The following is a 20651-nucleotide window of genomic DNA, read 5'->3' as shown; positions in this document are numbered from 1 at the left end:
CAAGTCAATGGCCTTCCACCTGTAATGATTGACAAATGGGCTGCCTTTTTTTAAAAAAAAAAAATGGTATTTAAGCGCTTACTAAGTTCCAGGCACTGTACTAAGCACTGGGGTGGATGCGAGCAAATCAGGTCGGAAACAGTCCCTGCCCCATATGAGGCTCGCGGTCTTAATCGCCGTTTTACAGCTGAGGTAACTGAGGCCCCCAGAAGTGAAGTGACTGGCCCAAGATCACGCAGCAGACAGGTGGCGGAGCCAGGATTAGAACCCATGACCTTCTGACTCCAGCCACTACTCCATGCTGCTTCTCTACCCTTTGGTATCAACTGGGAAAATCACCCCGGCCCGTAGCGTTTCTGGCCAGCTTCGAACACTACGGAAAACACTCGCTCATCACATCCGCCCTCCCTTTGTCCACCTCCACCTCTAAATTCCTCTAGCTTCCACCTCCCCAGAGAGATAAAGCTCCCGGAGGGCAGGGGGAGGGTTCTGTCTCCAAACTCTACAGCAGTCAGTCAGTCGTATTTATTGAGCGCTCACTGTGTGCAGAGCGCTTTTTTTAAAATAATGATGGCATTTGTTAAGCGCTTCCTATGTGCAAAGCACTGTTCTAAGCGCTGGCGGGGATACAAGGTGATCAAGTTGTCCCACGGGGGGCTCACAGTCTTCATCCCCATTTGACAGATGAGGGAACTGAGGCTCAGAGAAGTGAAGTGACTTGCCCAAGGTCACACAGCAGACATGTGGCGGAGCTGGGATTCGAACCCATGACCTCGGCTCCAAACCCCGGGCTCTTTCCACTGAGCCACACTGCTTCTAAGCGCTCGCTACGAGCCGGGCACCGTACTAAGCTCTGGGGTAAATATAGGTTATATCAGGTTGAACACAGTCCTTACCCCTCGTGGGGCTCAATCTCGATCCCCATTTTGCAGCTACGGTAACCGAGGCCCGGGGAAAGGAAGTGACTTGCCCAGGGTCACACAGCAGACCAGCGGCGGAGCGGGGATTAGAACCCGGATCCTTGGGCCTCCCAGGCTGTGGGGTCCTACCCACTTAGCCGTGCTGCCTTTCACCGTACTAAGCGCTTGGGAGAGTTCAATGTAAAAAGAGATACGTTCCCCGCTCGGCATCCAGCGGGCCGCCAGTCAGTTCGGTCGGTCGATTGATTGATTGATTGATTGATTGATGGATCGTTTGTCTTACAGCTACCCCTCCTACGGTAACCAGAGCAGTCAAAGCTACGGACAGACGTCCCAGGTAAGATCGCGCCCTCGCCACGCGCGGCCGGGGGCCGTCCCGCCCGGGGCGGCCGGGCGATGAAACGGGGGCGTTTCCCTAAATTGCAGGGTTATTCCGGCTACGGGCAATCGTCCGACTCCTCTTACGGACAGAACTACAGCGGCTACTCCAGTTACGGACAAGGCCAATCAGGTCGGGCCGGTTACCCCCGTTCCCCTTGGCCCTCGGGGAGGCGTGCGGAGGGGAAACGGGAACCCGGCCTCTGGGGGACGGGCGCGCCCCCTCACCCACCCTCTCCCTTAGGTTACTGCCAGTCCTACGGCGGTTATGAAAACCCAAAGCAGAGCTCCTACGGCCAGCAGCAGTGTCACAGCAACCAGGGGCAGCACAGCACAGAGTCGTCAGGAGGGTAAGGAAAGTCACCGGAAGGGCTCGGCCGGGCCGGGGGAGGAGGGACGGCACAGGTGGCCGGCGCCCCATCGCCTCCTCCCCCTCCCCAATCACCCCTTTCCGCTCTCAGGGCCGAACCTCCGGGCTTCATCTCCGCTTGGGTGTGTTTGTGTGTGTGTGTGTCCACGCCAGCCCCCCCCCTTGGGTTCACGTCTTTGCAGGCACTTAGTACAGCGCCCTGCGCGCAGCAAGCGCTCAGATCCCACCGATCGATTGGCGGATTGAACTCACGCGGGTCGGAGACTTCGGAAATGTCACTTATTCCGTCCGTTCGGTCATTCAGCCGTACTTATTGAGCACTTGCCACGTGCGGAGCGGGGGAAGAGGAAATGAGGGCTTATAGATGTTCCTTTTAATAAGGCTCTGAAGGTGGGGAGGGTGGAATCTTCCCTCAGATAAGAGATCAGGGTTTAATTCGGGCTGTTGCAGTATAGTTTGTCCTAGCCGTCTTTGGAGGCGGCGCTTGTGCGTTTGCAGTGGTCCCTGTCAGATGTTCACATCTTTGGCAGCTGTCTGTGTGTGAGCTATATATATGCGTATGTGTATAAATATATGTATGGATATATTGTGGTGGCTTCTATCTGGCATTCATGTCTTTGGGAAGAAGAGAGAGAGTGCTTTGCAGTGACTCCTGTCTGGCTTTCACTTCTTTGGCAGCTGTGTGTGTGTTTGTGTGATTGCGGCGACCTCCTGTGTGAGAGTGTTTTGCCTTGGCCCTTGTCTGGCGTTCACGTCTTTGGCAGGTGTGTATAGGTGTAGGAGCGATTACGATGGTCGTATTCCCCTAAGACTGACCTGCCTCATTAACCGTGAGAGAAGTCCACAGCCTCCAGACTGTAAGCTCACTGTGGGCCGGGAATATGTCTATTGGTAGAGTGGACTCCCTCAAGCACTTAGTACAGTGCTCTGCACGCAGTAGGTGCTCAATAAGTACGATGGAATGAACGAATGATTAGAATAAGTGTCATTTTTGGCCTTCAGCCCGAGGTTCCAGACCTCTTTTAGTTCAATCCGCCATTCGATCGGAGTACTTAGTACGTGCAGAGCACTGTACTAAGTGCTTGCCAGAGTACAGCCTAGCAGAGTTGGGAGACGGGTTCCCTGCCCACAGCAAGCTTGCGGTCTAGTCTGGGTGGCAGGCAGTAATGTGAAGAAATAAATTACGGATGTGTGCCCCAGTGCTGTGGGGGTGAGGGAGGGGTAAATAAAGGGCGACACAGAAGAGAGCGGGAGAAGAGGAAATGAGGGCTTAGGCCTCTTGGAGAAGATGTGCCTTTTAATAAGGCTTTGAAGGTGGGGAGTGGGGAATCCTCCCTCAGATTAAAGATCGGGGTCTAATTCCGGCTGTTGCCATCTAGTCAGTCCTAGCTGCGGGCAGGGGCAGACCCGCTTTGCCCTGCTCGGTGTCTGTGGTAAGGGGAAGGAGGATAAATGTGGCCTGCGTGTGGGCGCGCGTCTGAGTGTTTCTGGGTTTGTCGGGCCAGCGGAAGGCAGAGCGGCCTGCACCTGGGAGAAGTGGGAATAGCGGGGTGGGCCGCAGCCATCTTATCCGAGGAAGCATCCAGGAGGAAGCCGGGTGATTTTAGGGACCGAGCCGGGTGGGCCAGACCGTTGTCGCCCGGGGGCTCACCGCGGACGGAGGTCTGTGGTGACGGTAGCCCCGTGGGCATCTCGGCCCCCCTTCGGCGCCCTCTCGGCTTCTCCGGGTGGGACTCGGGAGGCGCCCGGATCCCGGGGGAGGAGGCCGCGGCGGCCGGGAGCGCTCAGCCCAGCCGAAGGACGCGGGCGGCCCCGTGCTGGAGCCTCCTGACCTCTGGATCCCCGTTCAGCCAAGGTGGACGGGCCTCTTCCTACGGCCAGTCAGAGTACGGTCCCCAGGACTCTTACGAGCAGCAGTCCGGCTATGACCAGCACCAAGGCTCCTACGACCAGCAGTCCGGTTACGATCAGCAGCAGGACTCGTATAATCAAAACCAACAGTCGTATTCCTCTCAGAGGGATGGGTACAGCCATCACCAGCAAGGTAACCGGGGGGGCCCCGGGGTCGGGGGAGGCCGTCTGGAGTGAGCTCAGGGTTCCCCCCCAAACCAACATCCCACGTCCAACCTGGATTTGATTGTATCCACCCCAGCGCTTAGTACAGTGCCTGGCACATAGTAAGCGCTTAACAAATACCACAGTCGTTATTATTGTTATCATTAAGTTCCCATCAGATGGAGTTCCTCTTGGGTTTCTGGCTGCAGGTGATCTCTCGCGAGCAGGCCGGTGGTTAGTTAAGGGAACTCGGACGGTTTCTTCAGGAGCCCGAGCTGCAGAGGGGCGCCCCGACCCCTTCTGTCCTCAGTCTTCTCAGGGAGAGCCCCAGTCACCCCTCTTTTGTGTAAAGCACAAAGGCCCCAAGGGACACCACCGCCTTCCGGTTTGAAAGCGCCAAATAATTCGGGAACGCTTATTCCTTCATTCGATGGGATTTATTGAGCGCTTACTGCGTGCAGAGCACTGTACTAAGCGCTTGGAAAGTACAGTACAGCAATAAGGAGAGACCATCCCTGCCCACAGCGGGCTCACGGTCTAGCTTATAGCAAGAGCCCGCGGCCCTCCAGACGGGCATGGTCCTTCGTGGGTCCACCGACACCCCCTCCCCCAGGCAGGATCGTTCTCTCATTCATTCATTCAATCAATCGTATTTATTGAGCGCTTTACCAAGCGCTTGGGAGGTACAAGTTGGCAACATATAGAGACGGTCCCTACCCAACAGCGGGCTTACAGTCGGGAGCAGGTTGGCCCCGATGGGCTCCGGGATGCAGGAAGACTTCCCGATGGGGCCCCGGGGGAGCCGGGGCTCGAGGGGAGGGGGCCGGCCAGAAAGGTGACGGGGCTCCTCTGTCTCTGCAGATGACCGTCGCGACGTGAATAGGTATGGAGAAGATAATAGAGGCTTTGGCGGGTCTCAGGGAGGAGGTAGAGGGCGTGGGGGATATGACAAGGATGGAAGAGGTCCCATGGCAGGTTCCAGGTAAGTTTGCCTTCCTCGATGTCTCTGCTCTCCTCTGTCCTCTTCCTTTGTCGTTTAACCTGTGCGGTTCCGGGGTCTCCTATCTAGCGGGAAACTCGGGGACCTGGTGCCGGGGGGGGTCCCGCCTCCTGTAAGGGAATCGGGGAGGCGGGAGGGGGGTAATGAGAGAGGGTGCCCCGCTGCCTCCCGACCCCGAAATGCCAAACGGTCACTTGACCTCGGCTTAGCCCGGGGGACGCGGGTGAGTCAGGAAAGACGGTCGCCCCGATTAGAAGAGTAATACCATTTGAGTCGCAATGCCGCCTTCCCTGGTCCTGGCCCGGCCACCGCCCGTCTTCCGTTTCTCCGGCCTGAGTCCAAAACCCTCGTAAAAGGCGGTTTTAGGGAGTTTTGCAGTTCGAGAAAGGTAAGTTCAGCGTTCAAGACGGAGAATTAGAGGTCGTCAGCGTGAGTGTGCCCCGGCCCAAAGCCCCGTGCAGCGGCGGCGGCGGGGGCGTCTTTAAGTCGGGGGCCTTGTCCTGGAAAGATTGGAGAGGTTATCCAGCCGATGGCATCAGACTCGGCCCTTTTTCCGGGGAGTGGCTGACGCCCATAGGGCGACTTCACAAAACCGAAGTCATTTCGAGAAATGGGGTGTCTTCCCCCCGCCCCGTTGCCCCGAGTATTTCTCGGTTGTCAAGAAAGGCCAGGATATCGATTGATTTGCATTTGATGCTATCCTCTGGCTTCAGTCTCGAGAAGAAATGCTACCGAGCGCCACTTGATCAGTTATTCTCCAGGGGCGCCGGAAGCTTAGCCGTTCGGGCAATGTGAGCCCTAGAGAAAGATTAGGTGGAGGCCTCTCCCTTGGCCGAAGATTGATAAGCGGCCGTTTGGTAGGCCAGATTGCCAAGGATTAGCGGAAAGCGAACCAGCCGGAGTCCAGGCTTCCGTGAGGAACCCAGGCATCCCTGCCCCCGATACCCAGCGTTTCCCAGGGGTCAGAGAGACTGGCTTTGGGTGGATCACACTTAAGTCTGAATTTCTCCGAGCCTGTAGTTATCAGAGCCTTACCTAGAGCGTGTGGCAGTCAGCGTACCAGAGGCGGGGGGTGGGCAGCGTGCACGTGTGTTTTGTGCGCTTGTGTGTGCGTGCGTGCTTGTCCCTGTGTGCACTGCTGGGCGCTTATGGGACCCAAATTCCCCGGATATGGGTCTTTCCAAAGGCTCGGATTCTCCTTCCTCTCTCCGTCCCTCCCTGGGTTAGGAAAGCCTAGAGTCTTTGGCCAGGAGCATCCTGAACCTCAGGCCTAAGGAATGAGTTTTCTTCAGAATTGGGGCATTTTTTTGGCCCCCACAGAAAGAGAAGCTCCAGACAACTGGGGTGCCAGCCCCATGGGGACCCCGTCTCAGCTGTCTCGACAGACCCAGAAACCTGAGGTGGCGGGCCCGGCCCGACTTGACGTAGGAAGGAGAACTCCCGCCCAGACGAGGCCCCCGGGTGTCTCTTCGTCCTCATCCTCTTGGCCCGGCCTAGTCCGCCGCCGCACACCACAGCTGACCGCTCTTAGCGTGACCCCCGCCCCGGGGAGGGCAGAAATGAGCCCCGGGGCCCTTGGGGTCCGGCCCGCACTCCCCAAGACCCCGACGCCAGCCCAGCGTCATCCTGGCCATCCCCTCCCGCTTCGTCGCTGTCTCGGTCCCACCACAGATCGCCTCAGATGGTTGGGCTAGGAAGCTGAGAAAAGTAGATTTGCGCTCGACTGAGGAAAATCTAAACCCCTCTTCCCTTCCCGACACGTTCCGGGTTTCCCTGAAACCCCAAACGAGGTCTTGGCCTTTGGGTCGCCAGCCCGGAGCGGAGAGGCAGGGGGAAACCGGGAGCCCGCCAGAGGAATAGTGCGCGGAGCCTAACGGGACCTTGACCCGGGAAGCATGGGGTCGGAGGGGATTCTTGTGGCGAGGGGGGTGCCATTTGGGGTCTGCTTAACCACCCCCACAACCCCCCAACTGTCAGGGAAAGGAGACGGCACCCCTGCGGTCACGGGAGAGCAACTCGGGGTGGCCCCGGCGGGCCGCTGATTGCCAGGGGCCCAGCCACTTGGCCAAACAGATTGTCACCTTGACTGTTAAATTAGCCACCTCCCTGCCAAGGCCCTGCCTCAATCAATCCAGTCAATGTGGTTTTTTTAATGGTATCTATCAAGCGCTTACTCTGTGCCATCTATTAAGCGCTTACTATGTCCCATCACCGTACTAAGCACTGGGGTAGATACAAGCTAATCAGGTTGGATAAAGTCCCTGTCTCCCAAGGCGTTCCCCGTCTTCACCCCTATTTTGCGGATGAGGGAACCGAGCCCCAGAGGATGAAGTGACTTTCCCAAGGCCCCAAAGCAGACGAGTGGCGGAGCTAGGATTAGAACCCAGGTCCTCCTACTCACAGGCCCAGGCTTTTTCCTCTAGTACATGATGCTTCTCTTTATTGAGCGCTCACGGTGTGCAGAACACTGTAATAAACATTTGGCAGAGTGCAATAGAGCAGAGTTGGTAGACACGTTCCCAGACCACAGTGAGGAACTCCCAGACTCCTTAACCCATGTGCAAGATTTTTTGGGGTTTTTTGAAATGGTGTTTAGGTGCTTAGTATATGCCGGGGACTCTAGTAAGCGCCGGGGTAGAGCCAAGCTCATCAGGTTGGACACAGTCCACGTCCCACACGGGGCTCAGGTTTTAATCCCCATTTTACAGGCGAGGTAACTGAGGCCCGGAGAAGTGGAGTGACTTACCCGCGGTCACACGGCACTCAAGTGGCAGAGCTGGGATTTAAAACCCTGGTCCTCTGATTCCCAGGCCCGGGCTCCATCCACTATTGATTCATTCAGTCGTATTTATTGAGCGCTTACTGTGTGCGGAGCACTGTACTAAGCGCTTGGGAAGTACAAATTGGCAACATATAGAGACGGTCCCTGCCCAACAACGGGCTCACAGTCTAGAAGGGCTTAGAACAGTGCTTTGCACATAGTAAGCGCTTAATAAATGCCATCATTATTATTAGAAGGGGGAGACGGACCACAAAACAAAACACGTAGACAGGTGTCAAAACTGTCAGAATAAATAGAATTATAGCTATATGCACATCATTAACAAAGTAAATAAGAGTAGTACATATGTACAAGTATAATAAATAGAGTAATAAATCTGTATTATTATTATTCACTAGGCCATGCTGCATATTACCCTCAGTGGCTTCATTTTGGGGGCGGGGGCGGGGGAGTTAAGGCTACTGCTTGAGCGGTGGCCACCTCAGTAACAAGGCCCGGCCGGGCTTCAAGGCCTCGGGGCCTCCATTCAGTCGATGACATTAGTCAATCAATCAATCGTATTTATTGAGCGCTTACTGTGTGCAGAGCACTGTACTAAGCGCTTGGGAAGTACAAGTTGGCAACATAGAGAGACAGTCCCTACCCAACAGTGGGCTCACAGTCTAGAAGACTGTGATTAGTCGGGCGCCAGCTCTGAGCGAAGCACTTGGGACGGTAAAACTTGTCTGCTGCGTGGCCCAGGGCAAGTCACTTAACTTCTCCGTGCCTCAGTTACCTCATCTCTAAAATGGGGAGCGAGACGGTGAGCCCCACGTAGATAGGGACTGTGTCCAACTTGATTCGCTCGTATCCGCCCCCCCCCCCCAGGACTTAGCACAGTGCCTGGCCCATAGTAAGCGCTTAATAAATACCACAATTATTATTATTGTTAGACACCTCCATCCCTACCCTGGAGGAGTTCCCAGGTCGAGCGGAGGAAATGGAGAGGCGCAGTAGGGGCCAGTGCTAAAATTCTCCCACCTTTGCTCCCCCCCGGACTTCCTGGGTTTCTCCCATTCCCGCTTGGAGCCCCTCCAGTGGGTTACATCAGCAGAGATCCGGGAGGTCGTCTCTTTCCCAGAAAGGACCTGGGAATTCCGGGGGTGGGTGGGATGTCCAGCACCTTAAGCGTTGGGGCCCGTGGGGGACTGAAGCCCATTGTGCCCGGGACAGGGTGGCACGGGACGGCCGTCCCGGGCCGGTAGAGACGAGGCTGGGCTGCCCCCGTCCCGTTGCAGGAAATCCCGTCGTTGTGGGCAGGGAACGTGTGTTCTGTTATACACACATTCCCTGGGAGAAGCAGCGTGGCTCAGTGGAAAGAACCCGGGCTTTGGAGTCAGAGGTCATGGGTTCAAATCCCGGCCCCGCCAACTGTCAGCTGTGTGTCTTTGGGCAAGTCACTTCACTTCTCTGAGCCTCAGTTATCTCATCTGGAAAATGGGGGATTAGGGCTGTGAGCCCCCCGTGGGACAACTTGATCACCTTGTAACATCCCCAGTGATTAGAACAGTGCTTTGCACATAGTAAGCGCTTAATAAATGCCATTATTATTATTATTATTATTATACTCTCCCATGTGCTTAGTACAGTGCTCTGCACACAGTAAGCGCTCAATAAATACGACTGAGGGACACGGCACCCGTTGGGCCCGGGAGGGTTTTCGGGCGGGCACGATTCAGTGGGGCTGGACAGAAGGGGGATGGATTCCCCTAATCCTCGGAGGCTTCGGTCAAGGGTTCTGCTGCCCACACGATCCTGGGATGCTCGGCCCCGGGTGTCCGGCGCGATGGCCCGCCCTTCTGCGCCTTCAGGCGGGGGCAGGCCCCGCCAGCCCAGAAACAAATCCAAAGGGCAAGGTGTTTGGAGGGGGCTAGTCCGGGCCGGGGGCAGCAGGCTGGGGTTTGAGCGTGTCCCACGGCCAGAGCGAGTTGGTAAACTCCCCGTCGTGGGTCACCCCAGAGACTCGGCAGCGGACAAGCCTTAGGGCCCTCTGAGAAGTAGCCCAGTCCACTCCCCGGCCGGGTGACAAGGCCTCCTCCCTTTCCCCACCCGCAGAATCGGACCCCCAGTACGTCTTAATAGTAGGGTCCGGCGGGAGGGACGTAGGGTCAAGACGGGATGCCCGGGCCCGCTTTCCCGCGGGGCTCTCGGCCAGCGGCCCGACCCCTCCAGTCTTCCAGAAAGGGGAAGTAACGGTGGTGGTCTCCCCTAGCCTCCCGGGGCCGTGGAGAGGACGGAAACCAGGCCGTCACGGCCAACCAGGGTCCGTCGCGGGCACCTCCGGCTTGCAGAGCACTGTACCCGGCGCCCGGCCGGAGCGTGATCGCGTTAGAAGACACGGTCCCTGCCCTCAGGATCTTACGCTCCGGGGGAGCCTCTTCCCACCATCCCACCAAATTCCTCGTCTCCTGCTACTTAGCGGATCCCCGCTCTCGCGGCCCCGTTCCCTTGGGGATGAGCAGGCGGGCGAAGCTCCGTACCCCTCGGAGAAGCCCGCCTCTGGGACCTCGCCCTCCCAGAGCGTTCCCCTCCCGCCCGGGTTCGGGGCGCTTTCAGAGTCGGTGGGGACTTTGAGACCCTTAGCTCCCAGCGGCTCCGGCAGATCTAGCGTCCGCCCGTCCCCCCGCCCCGGGAGAGGACTCGGCCGGAAAGGGCCCTCGGGGCCGTCGGCCAACTCGACCCCCCTGGCCGGGCCGGAGGGGCCCGGGTTCTTCCCCCAGGCCCGAAGTTCTCCCCTCGGGAGGTCAGCTACGTGTAGTTTTGAGCCCAGGGCTCAGCCCGATAGAGACGGAAGGAAGAAATCATTTCTTCAATTTTTCCTCTGCAGTGGTGGTGACCGCGGTGGCTTCAAAAATTTTGGTGGTAAGTGCCGAGTCTCCGGACAATGTTTCAGTGGAAATGCTGTATGAACCTAAAAGCCACCGATAATCCGATAGCCGCAGTGTAGAGCGAGGTCCTGTTTCTGCCGAGGCCGGTGTGTGTCGTGTGCTTTCGAACAAACCCTCCCTTCTATACCTCACCCCTCCCCGTCCCCCTCAAAAAGAGCGAGAAAGAAAGGGGATTTTTAGAAAAAAAAAGAAGGCAAATGTTGATCTCTGGTCAGGTCAGTGGATTTCTACTTTTGTGACACTGCATAAAAGGATCTACAGTGACCCGTGGTGCCTTCCACCGGGAATTTGCCCGGACGCAGTCGTAGACAGGAGAAGGGCCAGCGCGGTCGCGGAGACAAAACCCAGACCAGTGCAGACCAGCACGCCAGGGGCTCTCTGGGCCAACTTTAAGGAACTGCTGACTTCCGACTCAGATGGCCGTAGCCGAAACCCGTCACCAAAAGAAAAATCGCTCTCAACCCAAATATTACGCTCTCTAGATTTGTGACGGCTCACCTCTTAAGTCGTAGAGACGTTGTTGAATTTTCCTGGTCTTTTTTTTTTTTTCTTCTTCTTCTTCTTCTTTTGGTGGGGCCGTTTTGATTTGTATTTGTTTTTCTGTTATCTTTTTTCGGGGAGGGATTTTGATGTTTTTAAATCTCCTTGCAAACGGGTGGCCTTTAATAGCTGCGGTGTATTTTTTTTTCCCCCCCGCCTAGGGCACCGGGATTACGGACCAAAAGCAGATGCCGGTAAGCTATGTGGAGTTAATAAGAACAAGGGGGGGATGGAGGGAATAGAGAGAGAGTGAGTGAGTGTGTGTTTGGGACGGCGGGGGTCGGGGGAGCTTGGCATGGAGGGAATGGGAAAAATTAGGTGGGATTTTGGGAGAACCACCGACCCCCACTCCACTGTTCTCTCTTCTCTGAGAGGACCGTCCCCCCGCCCCTTTTTTTTTTTTAATGGAATCTATTAAGCACTGTACCAGCCTCTGTACTAAGCGCTGGGGCAGATATAAGTTAATCAGGTTGGACACAGTCCGCGTCCCGCATGGGGCTCCCAGCCTTATTCCCCATTTTACAGATGAGGTCACTGAGGCCCGGTGAAGTGACTCGGCCCAGGTCACCCCAGAGAGCCAGGATTAAAAGTCAGGTCCTCCCGATGAGCGGGCCCGTGCTGTCTCCACTAGGCCACGCTTGCTTTCCAGGTTCCCCTGGAGTTCCTCCTTAGGACCGTCACCACCCCCAGGTTACCGTCCGACTGGCAGGCGGAAAGAAGAGGGCAGCGGGCAAAGGCGTGCCATCTGCAAATCCACCCCTAACTCTCCCCTGGGCTTGTGGGATCAGTCGGTTCAGAAGTACCGAGGCTCCATTGTGTGCACCGTACTCTAGTTGTCACTTGGGAAAAACCAGCGCCTGGGAGTCAGAAGGACCTGGGTTCTAATCCCACCTCCGCCACTTGTCTGCTGGGTGACCTTAGGCAAGTCACTTCACTTCTCTGGGCCTCGTCTGTAAACGAGCAGCTGCATCCCAGGCCCCCCGCGGGCCCCCCGCCCGGCAGCCCGGCCCCCGCGCTCCCCGCCTCCCGAACCCTGACCGTCGTCCGCCTCTTCCCCTCCCAGACTCAGAGTCGGACAACTCCGACAACAACACCATCTTCGTGCAAGGTCTGGGCGATGATGTGTCCACCGATCAAGTGGGCGACTTCTTCAAGCAGATTGGCATCATCAAGGTGAGGTGCGGCGGCCGCGGGCCCGGTACCGGCATTTTGGGGGTCGACCCGCTCCCACCCGCTCGGGGCTCCGGGATCCAGGTGAGGGCTGAGAGCTAAGGGGAACCTCTCTGTCTCCGCCACAGACAAACAAGAAGACGGGCAAACTGATGATCAACCTCTACACTGACAAGGACACCGGCAAACCCAAAGGGGAGGCGACGGTCTCTTTCGACGACCCTCCTTCCGCCAAGGCGGCGATCGACTGGTTCGACGGTACGGGCGGCGGGGGCCCGGGTGGCCGCGCTGGGGGCGGGCGCGGCGCCGCCTCCGATCTCTCCCGGGAAATGGACCCCTTTGATCCGGGAAGATGGAATGGGAGTCCATTCTGACCCTTAGCTAGTCTGAAGGATCTGCTGTTGTACTCTTCTGCGTATTTAAGTCCCTGACTCTCCCCTGGGCAACCTGGGACGGACCGTCCCGTACCCCCGACTCTCCGCCGGTACAGACCCACATTTTACAGATGAGGTCACTGAGGCCCAGTGAAGTGACTTGGCCAAGGTCACCCCAGAGAGCCAGGATTAAAATTCAGGTCCTCCCGATGAGCAGGCCCGTGCTCTCTCCACAGCTCTGAGCCTCCCTCAGGGACCCGGCCCGGGCCATCCAACACCCCTGACTCCCCTCTCCGGCCCTCAATTCCCCCAGGGACCCATCATGGGTCACCATTCAACACCACTGACTCTCCCCTCTCCATCCCTACTCTTTCCCCAGTGACCCAGCACGGAGCATCCAACACTCCTGACTCTCTCCTCTCCATCCCTTACTCTCCCCAGTGACCCGGTAAAGACTAACCCACACTCCTGGCTCCAGTGACCATCACAGACCATCCAACGTCCCGACTCTTCCCCCTCTTCCTCCCTGACTATCCCCCTACAGTGACCCAGTGTGGGCCGTCCCCCCCCCCACCGACTCTCCCCCTCCATCCCCGATTCAATCAATCGTATTTATTAAGCGCTTACTGTGTGCAGAGCACTGTACTAAGCGCTTGGGAAGTACAAGTTTGGGGAAGCACTCCGCAAGTGGCCTGGCCAGGACCATCCCACACCCCCGCCTCCCCCGGTGACCCAGTCCAGAGCATCCAACACCCCTGACTCTCCCCCCTCCGTCCCTGACCCTCTCTCCGATATCCCATTGTGGATTGCTGGATGAATCGATTCGCCCCCCCGGAATCTTTCCCACTGACTCGCAGATTGCCCCCGTGATGCCTTGTTTCCTTTCTCGGGGCCTCAGTTTCCCCGTCCATAGAACGGGAGACTAACTCCCTCGGCCACCCGACTCCCATGCTTGCCAAACTGAATGAGTTCAGCTCCGTAAGCCATTCGAGGTCAGAAGCGGGTGGGCTGTTTGTGTCCGGATGGGGACCACAAACCCCCTCGGGAGCTGGCCGTGCTCGCTCCCCGGGCCTTCCGGACGGATTCCCCGGGCGGCGGTTTTCCACGCGGCCCTCCCCTTTCGGAAAGCTCCCCCTCTAAAACGTGTCCTCTTCCCCCAGGGAAACAGTTTAATGGCAACGTCATCAAAGTGTCCTTCGCCACCCGGCGGCCCGAATTCATGAGAGGTGGCGGGAGCGGAGGAGGGGGCCGGAGAGGTGAGTGGGCAGGGACCACCCGGCCCCAATCCCGGAGGTCCTGAAGGCGGTTCCTGGTTTTCCCCACTCCCCTCTCCCCCCACCATTGACTTCCCAGGGGCTGAGGGCTGCTCTCGGGATCATGCCCTGAAAGTAGGGGAAGTTTTCCCCCACCTTCAACTGCAGGCAGCCTGTAATAGCGAAGGCAGCGTGGCTCAGTGGAAAGAGCCCGGGCTTTGGAGTCACAGGTCATGGGTTCAAATCCCGACCCCGCCACTTGTCAGCTGGGTGACTTTGGGCAAGTCACTTCACGTCTCTGGGCCTCAGTTCCCTCATCTGTCAAAAGGGGTTGAAGACTGGGAGCCCCCCGTGGGACAACCTGATCAACTTGTAACCTCCCCAGCGCTTAGAACAGTGCTTTGCACATAGTAAGCGCTTAATAATGCTATCATTAGTATTATTATTATTATTAAGGCCAGTAGGCTGGCCCCAGGCTCCAGGGACAGCACTGTCTATGGGGGCCTCTCTCTGTCTGTGAGGCTCCTGGGAACTTTTGGTTCTTGGCTCTGGGGTCTTGGGGCTCTTAGGGCTCCTGGGTCTTTGGGGGGCTAGGGTCTTTGGGCCCCTGGGGCCCTGAGGGTCTGGCCTTTGGGGATCGGGAGCTCCTTGGGTTCGTGGCCTCTGTGCTTGGGTCTCTTGGGCTCTTGGAAATCCCCACGTGGGACAGCCTGATCACCTTGTATCCCCCCACCCAGTGCTTAGAACAGTGCTTGGCACATAGCGCTTAATAAATGCCGTCATTATTTATTATCAGGTTGTCCCACAGGGGGGCTCACAGTTTTAATCCCCATTTTCCAGATGAGGTAACTGAGGCCCAGAGAAGTGAAGTGACTTGCCCAAAGTCACCCAGCTGACAGTTGGCGGAGCCGGGATTTGAACCCATGACCTCTGACTCCCAAGCCCGGGCTCTTTCCACTGAGCCACGCTGCTTCTCTCAGGGGAAGGCAGGCATCAGTAGAAATAAAAGACAGATGTGCACTGTGGGGCTGAGGGTGGGGTGACTAGCAAGTGTTCATTCATTCATTCAATCGTATTTATTGAGCGCTTACTGTGTGCAGAGCACTGTACTAAGCGCTTGGGAAGTACAAGTTGGCAACATATAGAGACGGTCCCTACCCAACAGTGGGCTCACAGTCTAGAAGTGTTGAAAATTCCCCCTTATAGTCCCACAGGGAGGGGAATGTGGGCGGGGGGTGTCCTGGGGAGGGTTTCCAGGCTCCTTGGGAAGGGTTTTCCCAAAGCGTTTGGATGTTCCCGAGCAGGCCGGGAGCCAGGTGGGGTCTCTCCCCCTCACCCCAAGGCCGCAATGGGGGGCAGGGGGCCGGGGGTGGGAGCTAAACAGGGCGGGGAGGGCCGCCCTCCACTGATGCCCTACCTCCTTCCCCTCCCCACAGCCCCTGTATATATGTCTGTACAGATTTATTACTCTATTTATTTTACTTGTCCATATTTACTATTCTCTTTATTTTGTTAATGATGTGCATCCATTTCTATTTATTCTGATGGCTTGACACCCGTCCACGTGTTTTGTTTTATGGTCCGTCTCCCCCTTGTAGACTGTGAGCCCGTTGTTGGGTAGGGAGCGTCTCTAGATGATAATAATAATGATGATGGCATTTATTATGCACTTACTATGTGCAAAGCACTGTTCTAAGCGCTGAGGAGGTTACAAGGTGATCAGGTTGTCCCACAGGGGGCTCGCAGTCTTGATCCCCATTTTACAGATGAGGGAACTGAGGCCTGGAGAAGTGAAGTGACTTGCCCAAAGTCACACAGCTGACAATTGGCAGAGCTGGGAATTGAACCCATGACCTCTGACTCCAAAGCCCGGGCTCTTTCCACTGAGCCACGCTGCTTTTTTTTTTTTTTGATGGCATTTATTAAGCGCTTACTATGTGCAAAGCACTGTTCTAAGCGCCGGGGAGGATACAAGGTGATCAAGTTGTCCCACAGGGGGCTCACAGTCTTCACCCCCATTTTCCAGATGAGGGAACTGAGGCCCAAAGAAGTGAAGTGACTTGCTCAAAGTCACACAGCTGACACGTGGCGGAGCTGGGATTTGAACCCCTGACCTCTGACTCCGAAGCCCCAGCTCTTTCCACTGAGCCACGCTGCTTAGATGTTGCCGACTTGTACTTCCCAAGCGCTTAGTCCAGTGCTCTGCACACAGTGAGCGCTCAATAAATACAATTGAATGAATGAATGGATGGAAGTGGGCAGCACACGGAGCAGCCTCCGGGTGGCGCCGCTCCCCTCGGATCCACATTCATTCATTCATTCCATTCAATCGTATTTATTGAGCGCTTACTGTGTGCAGAGCACAGTACTAAGCGCTTGGGAAATCCAAGTTGGCAACAGATAGAGCCGGTCCCTACCCAACGGCAGGCTCACAGTCTAGAAGGGGGAGACAGACAACAAAACCAAACATACTAACAAAATAAAATAAATAGAATAAATATGTACAAGTAAAATAGAGTAATAAATATGTACATACATATATACAAGTATGTATACATATATATACATAGAGAAGCAGCGTGGCTCAGTGGAAAGAGCCCGGACTTTGGAGTCAGAGGTCATGGGTTCAAATCCCGGCTCCGCCAATTGTCAGCTGAGTGACTTTGGGCTAGTCACTTCACTTCTCTGGGCCTCAGTTACCTCATCTGCAAAATGGGGATTAAAACTGTGAGCCCCCCGTGGGACAACGTGATCAGTTTGTAACCTTCCCAGCGCTTAGCACATAGTAAGTGCTTAATAAATGCTATCATTATTATTATATACGTATCCGCATCTGGAGGCCGTGGGTCAGGCCTCCACGACCCGGGGGGCGGCGAGGGAGGGGCCCGAGGATCATTGGCCCCTTCTCCCCCTCCTCCCAGGCTCACGGGGAGGCTACCGAGGCCGAGGAGGCTACCAGGGGAGAGGCGGGGACCCCAAAAACGGCGACTGGGTTTGTCCAAATCCGTAAGTAGCGCTTCTCCGGGGGCCGGGGGGCCGGGGCCGGAGCGGCGCCGTCGAGGCCCGGCCCAGGGACCCGCCGTCTCCTCCCGCCCCAGGTCCTGTGGGAACATGAACTTCGCTCGGCGGAATTCCTGCAACCAGTGCAACGAACCCCGGCCGGAGGACTCCCGGCCCCCAGGAGGAGGTGGGTCGGCTGGCCGGCCGGGGGGGGCCGGGCCGCGGGGGGGGCGGGGCTGGCTCCCGGGCCGCTCACCGGTTTGTCTTCCCTCCCGGCAGACTTCCGGGGAAGAGGCTACGGTGGGGAGAGGGGGTACCGAGGCCGCGGAGGCCGAGGCGGCGGGTACGGCGGAGACCGCGGCGGGTACGGCGGAGACCGCGGCGGCGGCGGCGGCGGCGGCGGGTACGGCGGAGACCGATCCGGAGGGTACGGGGGCGACCGAGGCGGAGGCTACGGCGGAGACCGGAACAGCGGCTACGGCGGAGACCGAGGGGGCGGCTACGGCGGAGACCGGAACAGCGGCTACGGGGGAGATCGGAACAGCGGCTACGGCGGAGACAGGAACAGCGGCTACGGGGGAGACCGAGGCGGCGGCTACGGCGGAGACCGAGGCGGCGGCTACGGCGGAGACCGAGGGGGCGGCTACGGCGGCAAAATGGGAGGACGGTGAGTGGGGCTCCGGAGGCCGGCCGGTCACTCGAGGTGGAAGCCCTCTTGGTTGCGGAGCGGGGAGCTAGAGGCTCGGGAGAGGACGTCCAGTTAGTAGGCCGGTCCCCGCCCTCAAGAAAACTCCTTGCTAGAGGAGGAGACGGGCACTAAAGCGATTTGCAGGTAGGAAGACGGGCCAGTGAGTTCGTGCTGGAGTGCCGAAGATGTGAACGCGAGCACTTTTATTAAACCGTACTTATTGAGCGCTCAGCGTGTTCCAGGCACTGTACTAAGCACGTGGGGAGGGTACCATATAACAACAGAAACATTTCTGCCCTCGGTGAGCTCACAGCCCTGTGGTGATTAAGGGGATGGGGCGGGGGGCTCGGTTACGTAGTGAGTGAGGAGGGCAGTTGGGGGATATGGGGAGGGGAGTTGAGGTCACTCAGGGAAGGCCTCCGGGAAGAGGTGTGGCTATAAGAGGGCTTGGAAGAGGGGGAGAGCAGCCTTCTTCCCGAGGCGAAGCGAGAGGAAATTCCAGGCATCGGGGAAGGCGACGAGGAGGTCCGGAAAGGTGACCAGGTGGCGGGAGAACCGACGGCGGCCGTGAGGGCCGGGTCACCGGAGCCCGCGGAGGAGACGGGGCGGGACTCGTTCCGCTTACGTGCCAGCGAGCCCCCCGACAAGGACCGTGGGTCGGGGGAGAGGGCCCGGAGCGACAGGCTTTAACCAGAGTTAACCAGGGCCAGGCACTGTACTAAGCGCTGGGATGGAGACCCGCAAATCGGATTAGATACAGTCCCTGTCCCATGCGTGGCTCACGGTCTTCACCCCCATTTTACCGGCGAGGTAAGTCAGGCCCGGAGAAACGAAGGGATTTGCCCGAGGTCACACGGCAGACGAGTGGCAGGAGCCGGGATTAGAACCCAGGTCCTTCTGACTCCTAGCCACCAGACCGCTCGGCACCCCCAGGGGCCAACCTCCTGCCCCTCTGAGTCACCCAGAAACCTTATCAATCAATCAATCAATCGTATTTATTGAGCGCTTACTGTGTGCAGAGCACTGTACTAAGCGCTTGGGAAGTCCAATTCGGCAACATCTAGAGACGGTCCCTACCCAACAGCGGGCTCACAGTCTAGAAGGGGGAGACAGAGAATGAAACAAAACATATTAACGAAATAGAATAGATATGCACAAGTAAAATAGAGTAATAAATACGTACATATGTATATGCAGGTATATACATATATACAGGTATAACATATATCAATCAATCAATCGTATTTATTGAGCGCTTACTGTGTGCAGAGCACTGTACTAAGCGCTTGGGAAGTACAAGTTGGCTATATATATATATATATATATATATATATATCTCTATCTAGCGGAGGGTTTTAGCTCCGCGCTAAGCACCGCGAAACACAGAGCCGCGTCCCCCTGGTTTCAGCCCGCGTGAGGTGACGTTCTCCCGGAAGGGCGGTCTCCCCTCCAGGGAGGCCTCCAAGAAGAGCAGGCCTCAGTACCTCAGTTCTTCCCTCCCAGGAACGACTACAGAAACGATCAACGCAACCGGCCTTATTGAAGCCCACTGTGAACGCCCCTCAGACTGTGACCTTCCCGACAGTGAAATCACCAGAGTTTCCGCCTGCTGCTTTCCTCGCGGCCTCCTCGGGTAGTGGGATTTACGTGACCTTCGGATTTTCATTTTGGTGGGCGGGAAGGGGCGGTTCTTTTCTTTTAGCAGCATCCACTGAGATTTCCCCCTTTTAAATTTCCATCCGTCTCCCTCCTCCTCCTCCCCCACGGCCCCCTTCTCCCCTCCCCGCCTCCCCCGAGAAGCCGAGTGCGTTGTAAAATATTGCCAAAATGGAAAGTGTTTTGTAATACTGCAATAAAGGCTGCCTGTTTTATTTGTGGAATCGGGCTGGAGCGTGGTTCGTCCCGGCCGGACTCTTCTAGCTGCCGGCGGCAGGAGACTCAGACCCCCAAGAAAGGGGGAAAAGATGACTAGTAACTTTGGCATTTATGTGCTTACTGGTGGCATTTATTAAGCACTTACTATGTGCAAAGCACTGTTCTAAGCGCCGGGGAGGTTACAAGGTGATCGGGTTGTCCCACGGGGGGCTCACAGTCTTCATCCCCGTTTTCCAGATGAGGGAACCGAGGCACAGAGAAGTGAAGTGACTTGCTCAAAGTCACCCAGCTGACAAGTGATTTGAACCCGTGACCTCTGACTCCAAAGCCCGGGCTCTTTCTTCCTCCCCGTTTTACAGATGAGGGAACCGAGGCCCAGAGAAGTGAAGTGACTTGTGCAAAGTCACCCAGCTGACAAGTGATTTGAACCCATGACCTCTGACTCCAAAGCCCGGGCTCTTTCCACCGATGTACTAAGCGTTGGGGTGGGAACAGGCGAGTGAGTGAGTCCCACGTGGGGCTCACGGTCTTAATTCCCATTCTACAGACAAGGTAATGGAGGCACAGAGAGGCAGAGTGACTCGCCCAAGGTCATGCAGCAGGGAAGTGGCGGGACCGGGAATCTTCTAGCTCCCAGGAACCGCGCTCCGTGCTGCTTCTCAATTGGGAACGATTGGGAGCGGCATTCCGGCTGAGGAAGGATGGCAGCAGGGTCTCCCAGAAAGGGGGCTGTTTGGAGAGCGGGGAGAAGACCCCCGGCTATTGATTTCAGCTAGGAGAAGCAGCATGGCTCAGTGGAAAGAGCCCGGGCTCTAACCACTAGACCACACTGCTTCCCCGCTCTCAGTCCGAGCCCTGGAGACCAGGAAGAGCCCAGCAAGGGGTCAGTCAGTGGTATTTATTGAGCGCTTACTGTGTGCGGAGCACTGTACTGAGCGCTTGGGAGAGGACAAAACAAGGATAAACAGACACACAGTGAGCTTACAGTCTAGCGGGATTTAGGGAAGGCCTCCTGGAGGAGATGGGCCTTCAGTAAGGCTTTGAAGGCGGAGAGGGGAATTGTCTGTGGGATTGATTGAGTAAATACGATTGATTTCATAGAGAAGCCGCGTGACTCAGTGGAAAAAGCCCAGGCTTGGGAGTCGGAGGTTATGGGTTCAAATCCTGTGCCTGGCATATAGTAGTAAGCACTTAAATACCATCATCATCATCATAATAAATATAACTTTTTATTATTATTGCGAACATCATTTCAAAAATAGTGGCGATTTCATCACTATTTCTGAAATTCAGTCGTATTTGTATATACGTATATATAC

At 56.7% G+C, this 20651-nt stretch overlaps 1 protein-coding gene across 1 annotated transcript in view; it reads left to right on the top strand.

Moving 5' to 3' along the window:
* TAF15 (TATA-box binding protein associated factor 15) overlaps positions 1–19337 on the top strand; it is a 33025-nt gene extending 13688 nt beyond the window's left edge. The window contains exons 3-16 of the mRNA XM_038759066.1: positions 1206–1257; positions 1347–1431; positions 1543–1648; positions 3519–3712; positions 4585–4705; positions 10372–10406; positions 11134–11166; positions 12036–12145; positions 12271–12400; positions 13677–13772; positions 16691–16775; positions 16868–16956; positions 17049–17436; positions 18961–19337. Of these exons, the coding sequence (XP_038614994.1) occupies positions 1206–1257; positions 1347–1431; positions 1543–1648; positions 3519–3712; positions 4585–4705; positions 10372–10406; positions 11134–11166; positions 12036–12145; positions 12271–12400; positions 13677–13772; positions 16691–16775; positions 16868–16956; positions 17049–17436; positions 18961–19000 (1564 nt within the window). The 3' untranslated portion in view covers positions 19001–19337. The remainder of the gene's footprint in view (positions 1–1205; positions 1258–1346; positions 1432–1542; positions 1649–3518; positions 3713–4584; positions 4706–10371; positions 10407–11133; positions 11167–12035; positions 12146–12270; positions 12401–13676; positions 13773–16690; positions 16776–16867; positions 16957–17048; positions 17437–18960) is intronic.
* Positions 19338–20651: the final 1314 nt, after the last annotated feature.

This window comes from Tachyglossus aculeatus, chromosome 17 (genome assembly GCF_015852505.1).
Source record: "Tachyglossus aculeatus isolate mTacAcu1 chromosome 17, mTacAcu1.pri, whole genome shotgun sequence".
Lineage (NCBI taxonomy): Eukaryota > Metazoa > Chordata > Mammalia > Monotremata > Tachyglossidae > Tachyglossus > Tachyglossus aculeatus.
This window is presented reverse-complemented; position numbering and strand designations above follow the sequence as displayed.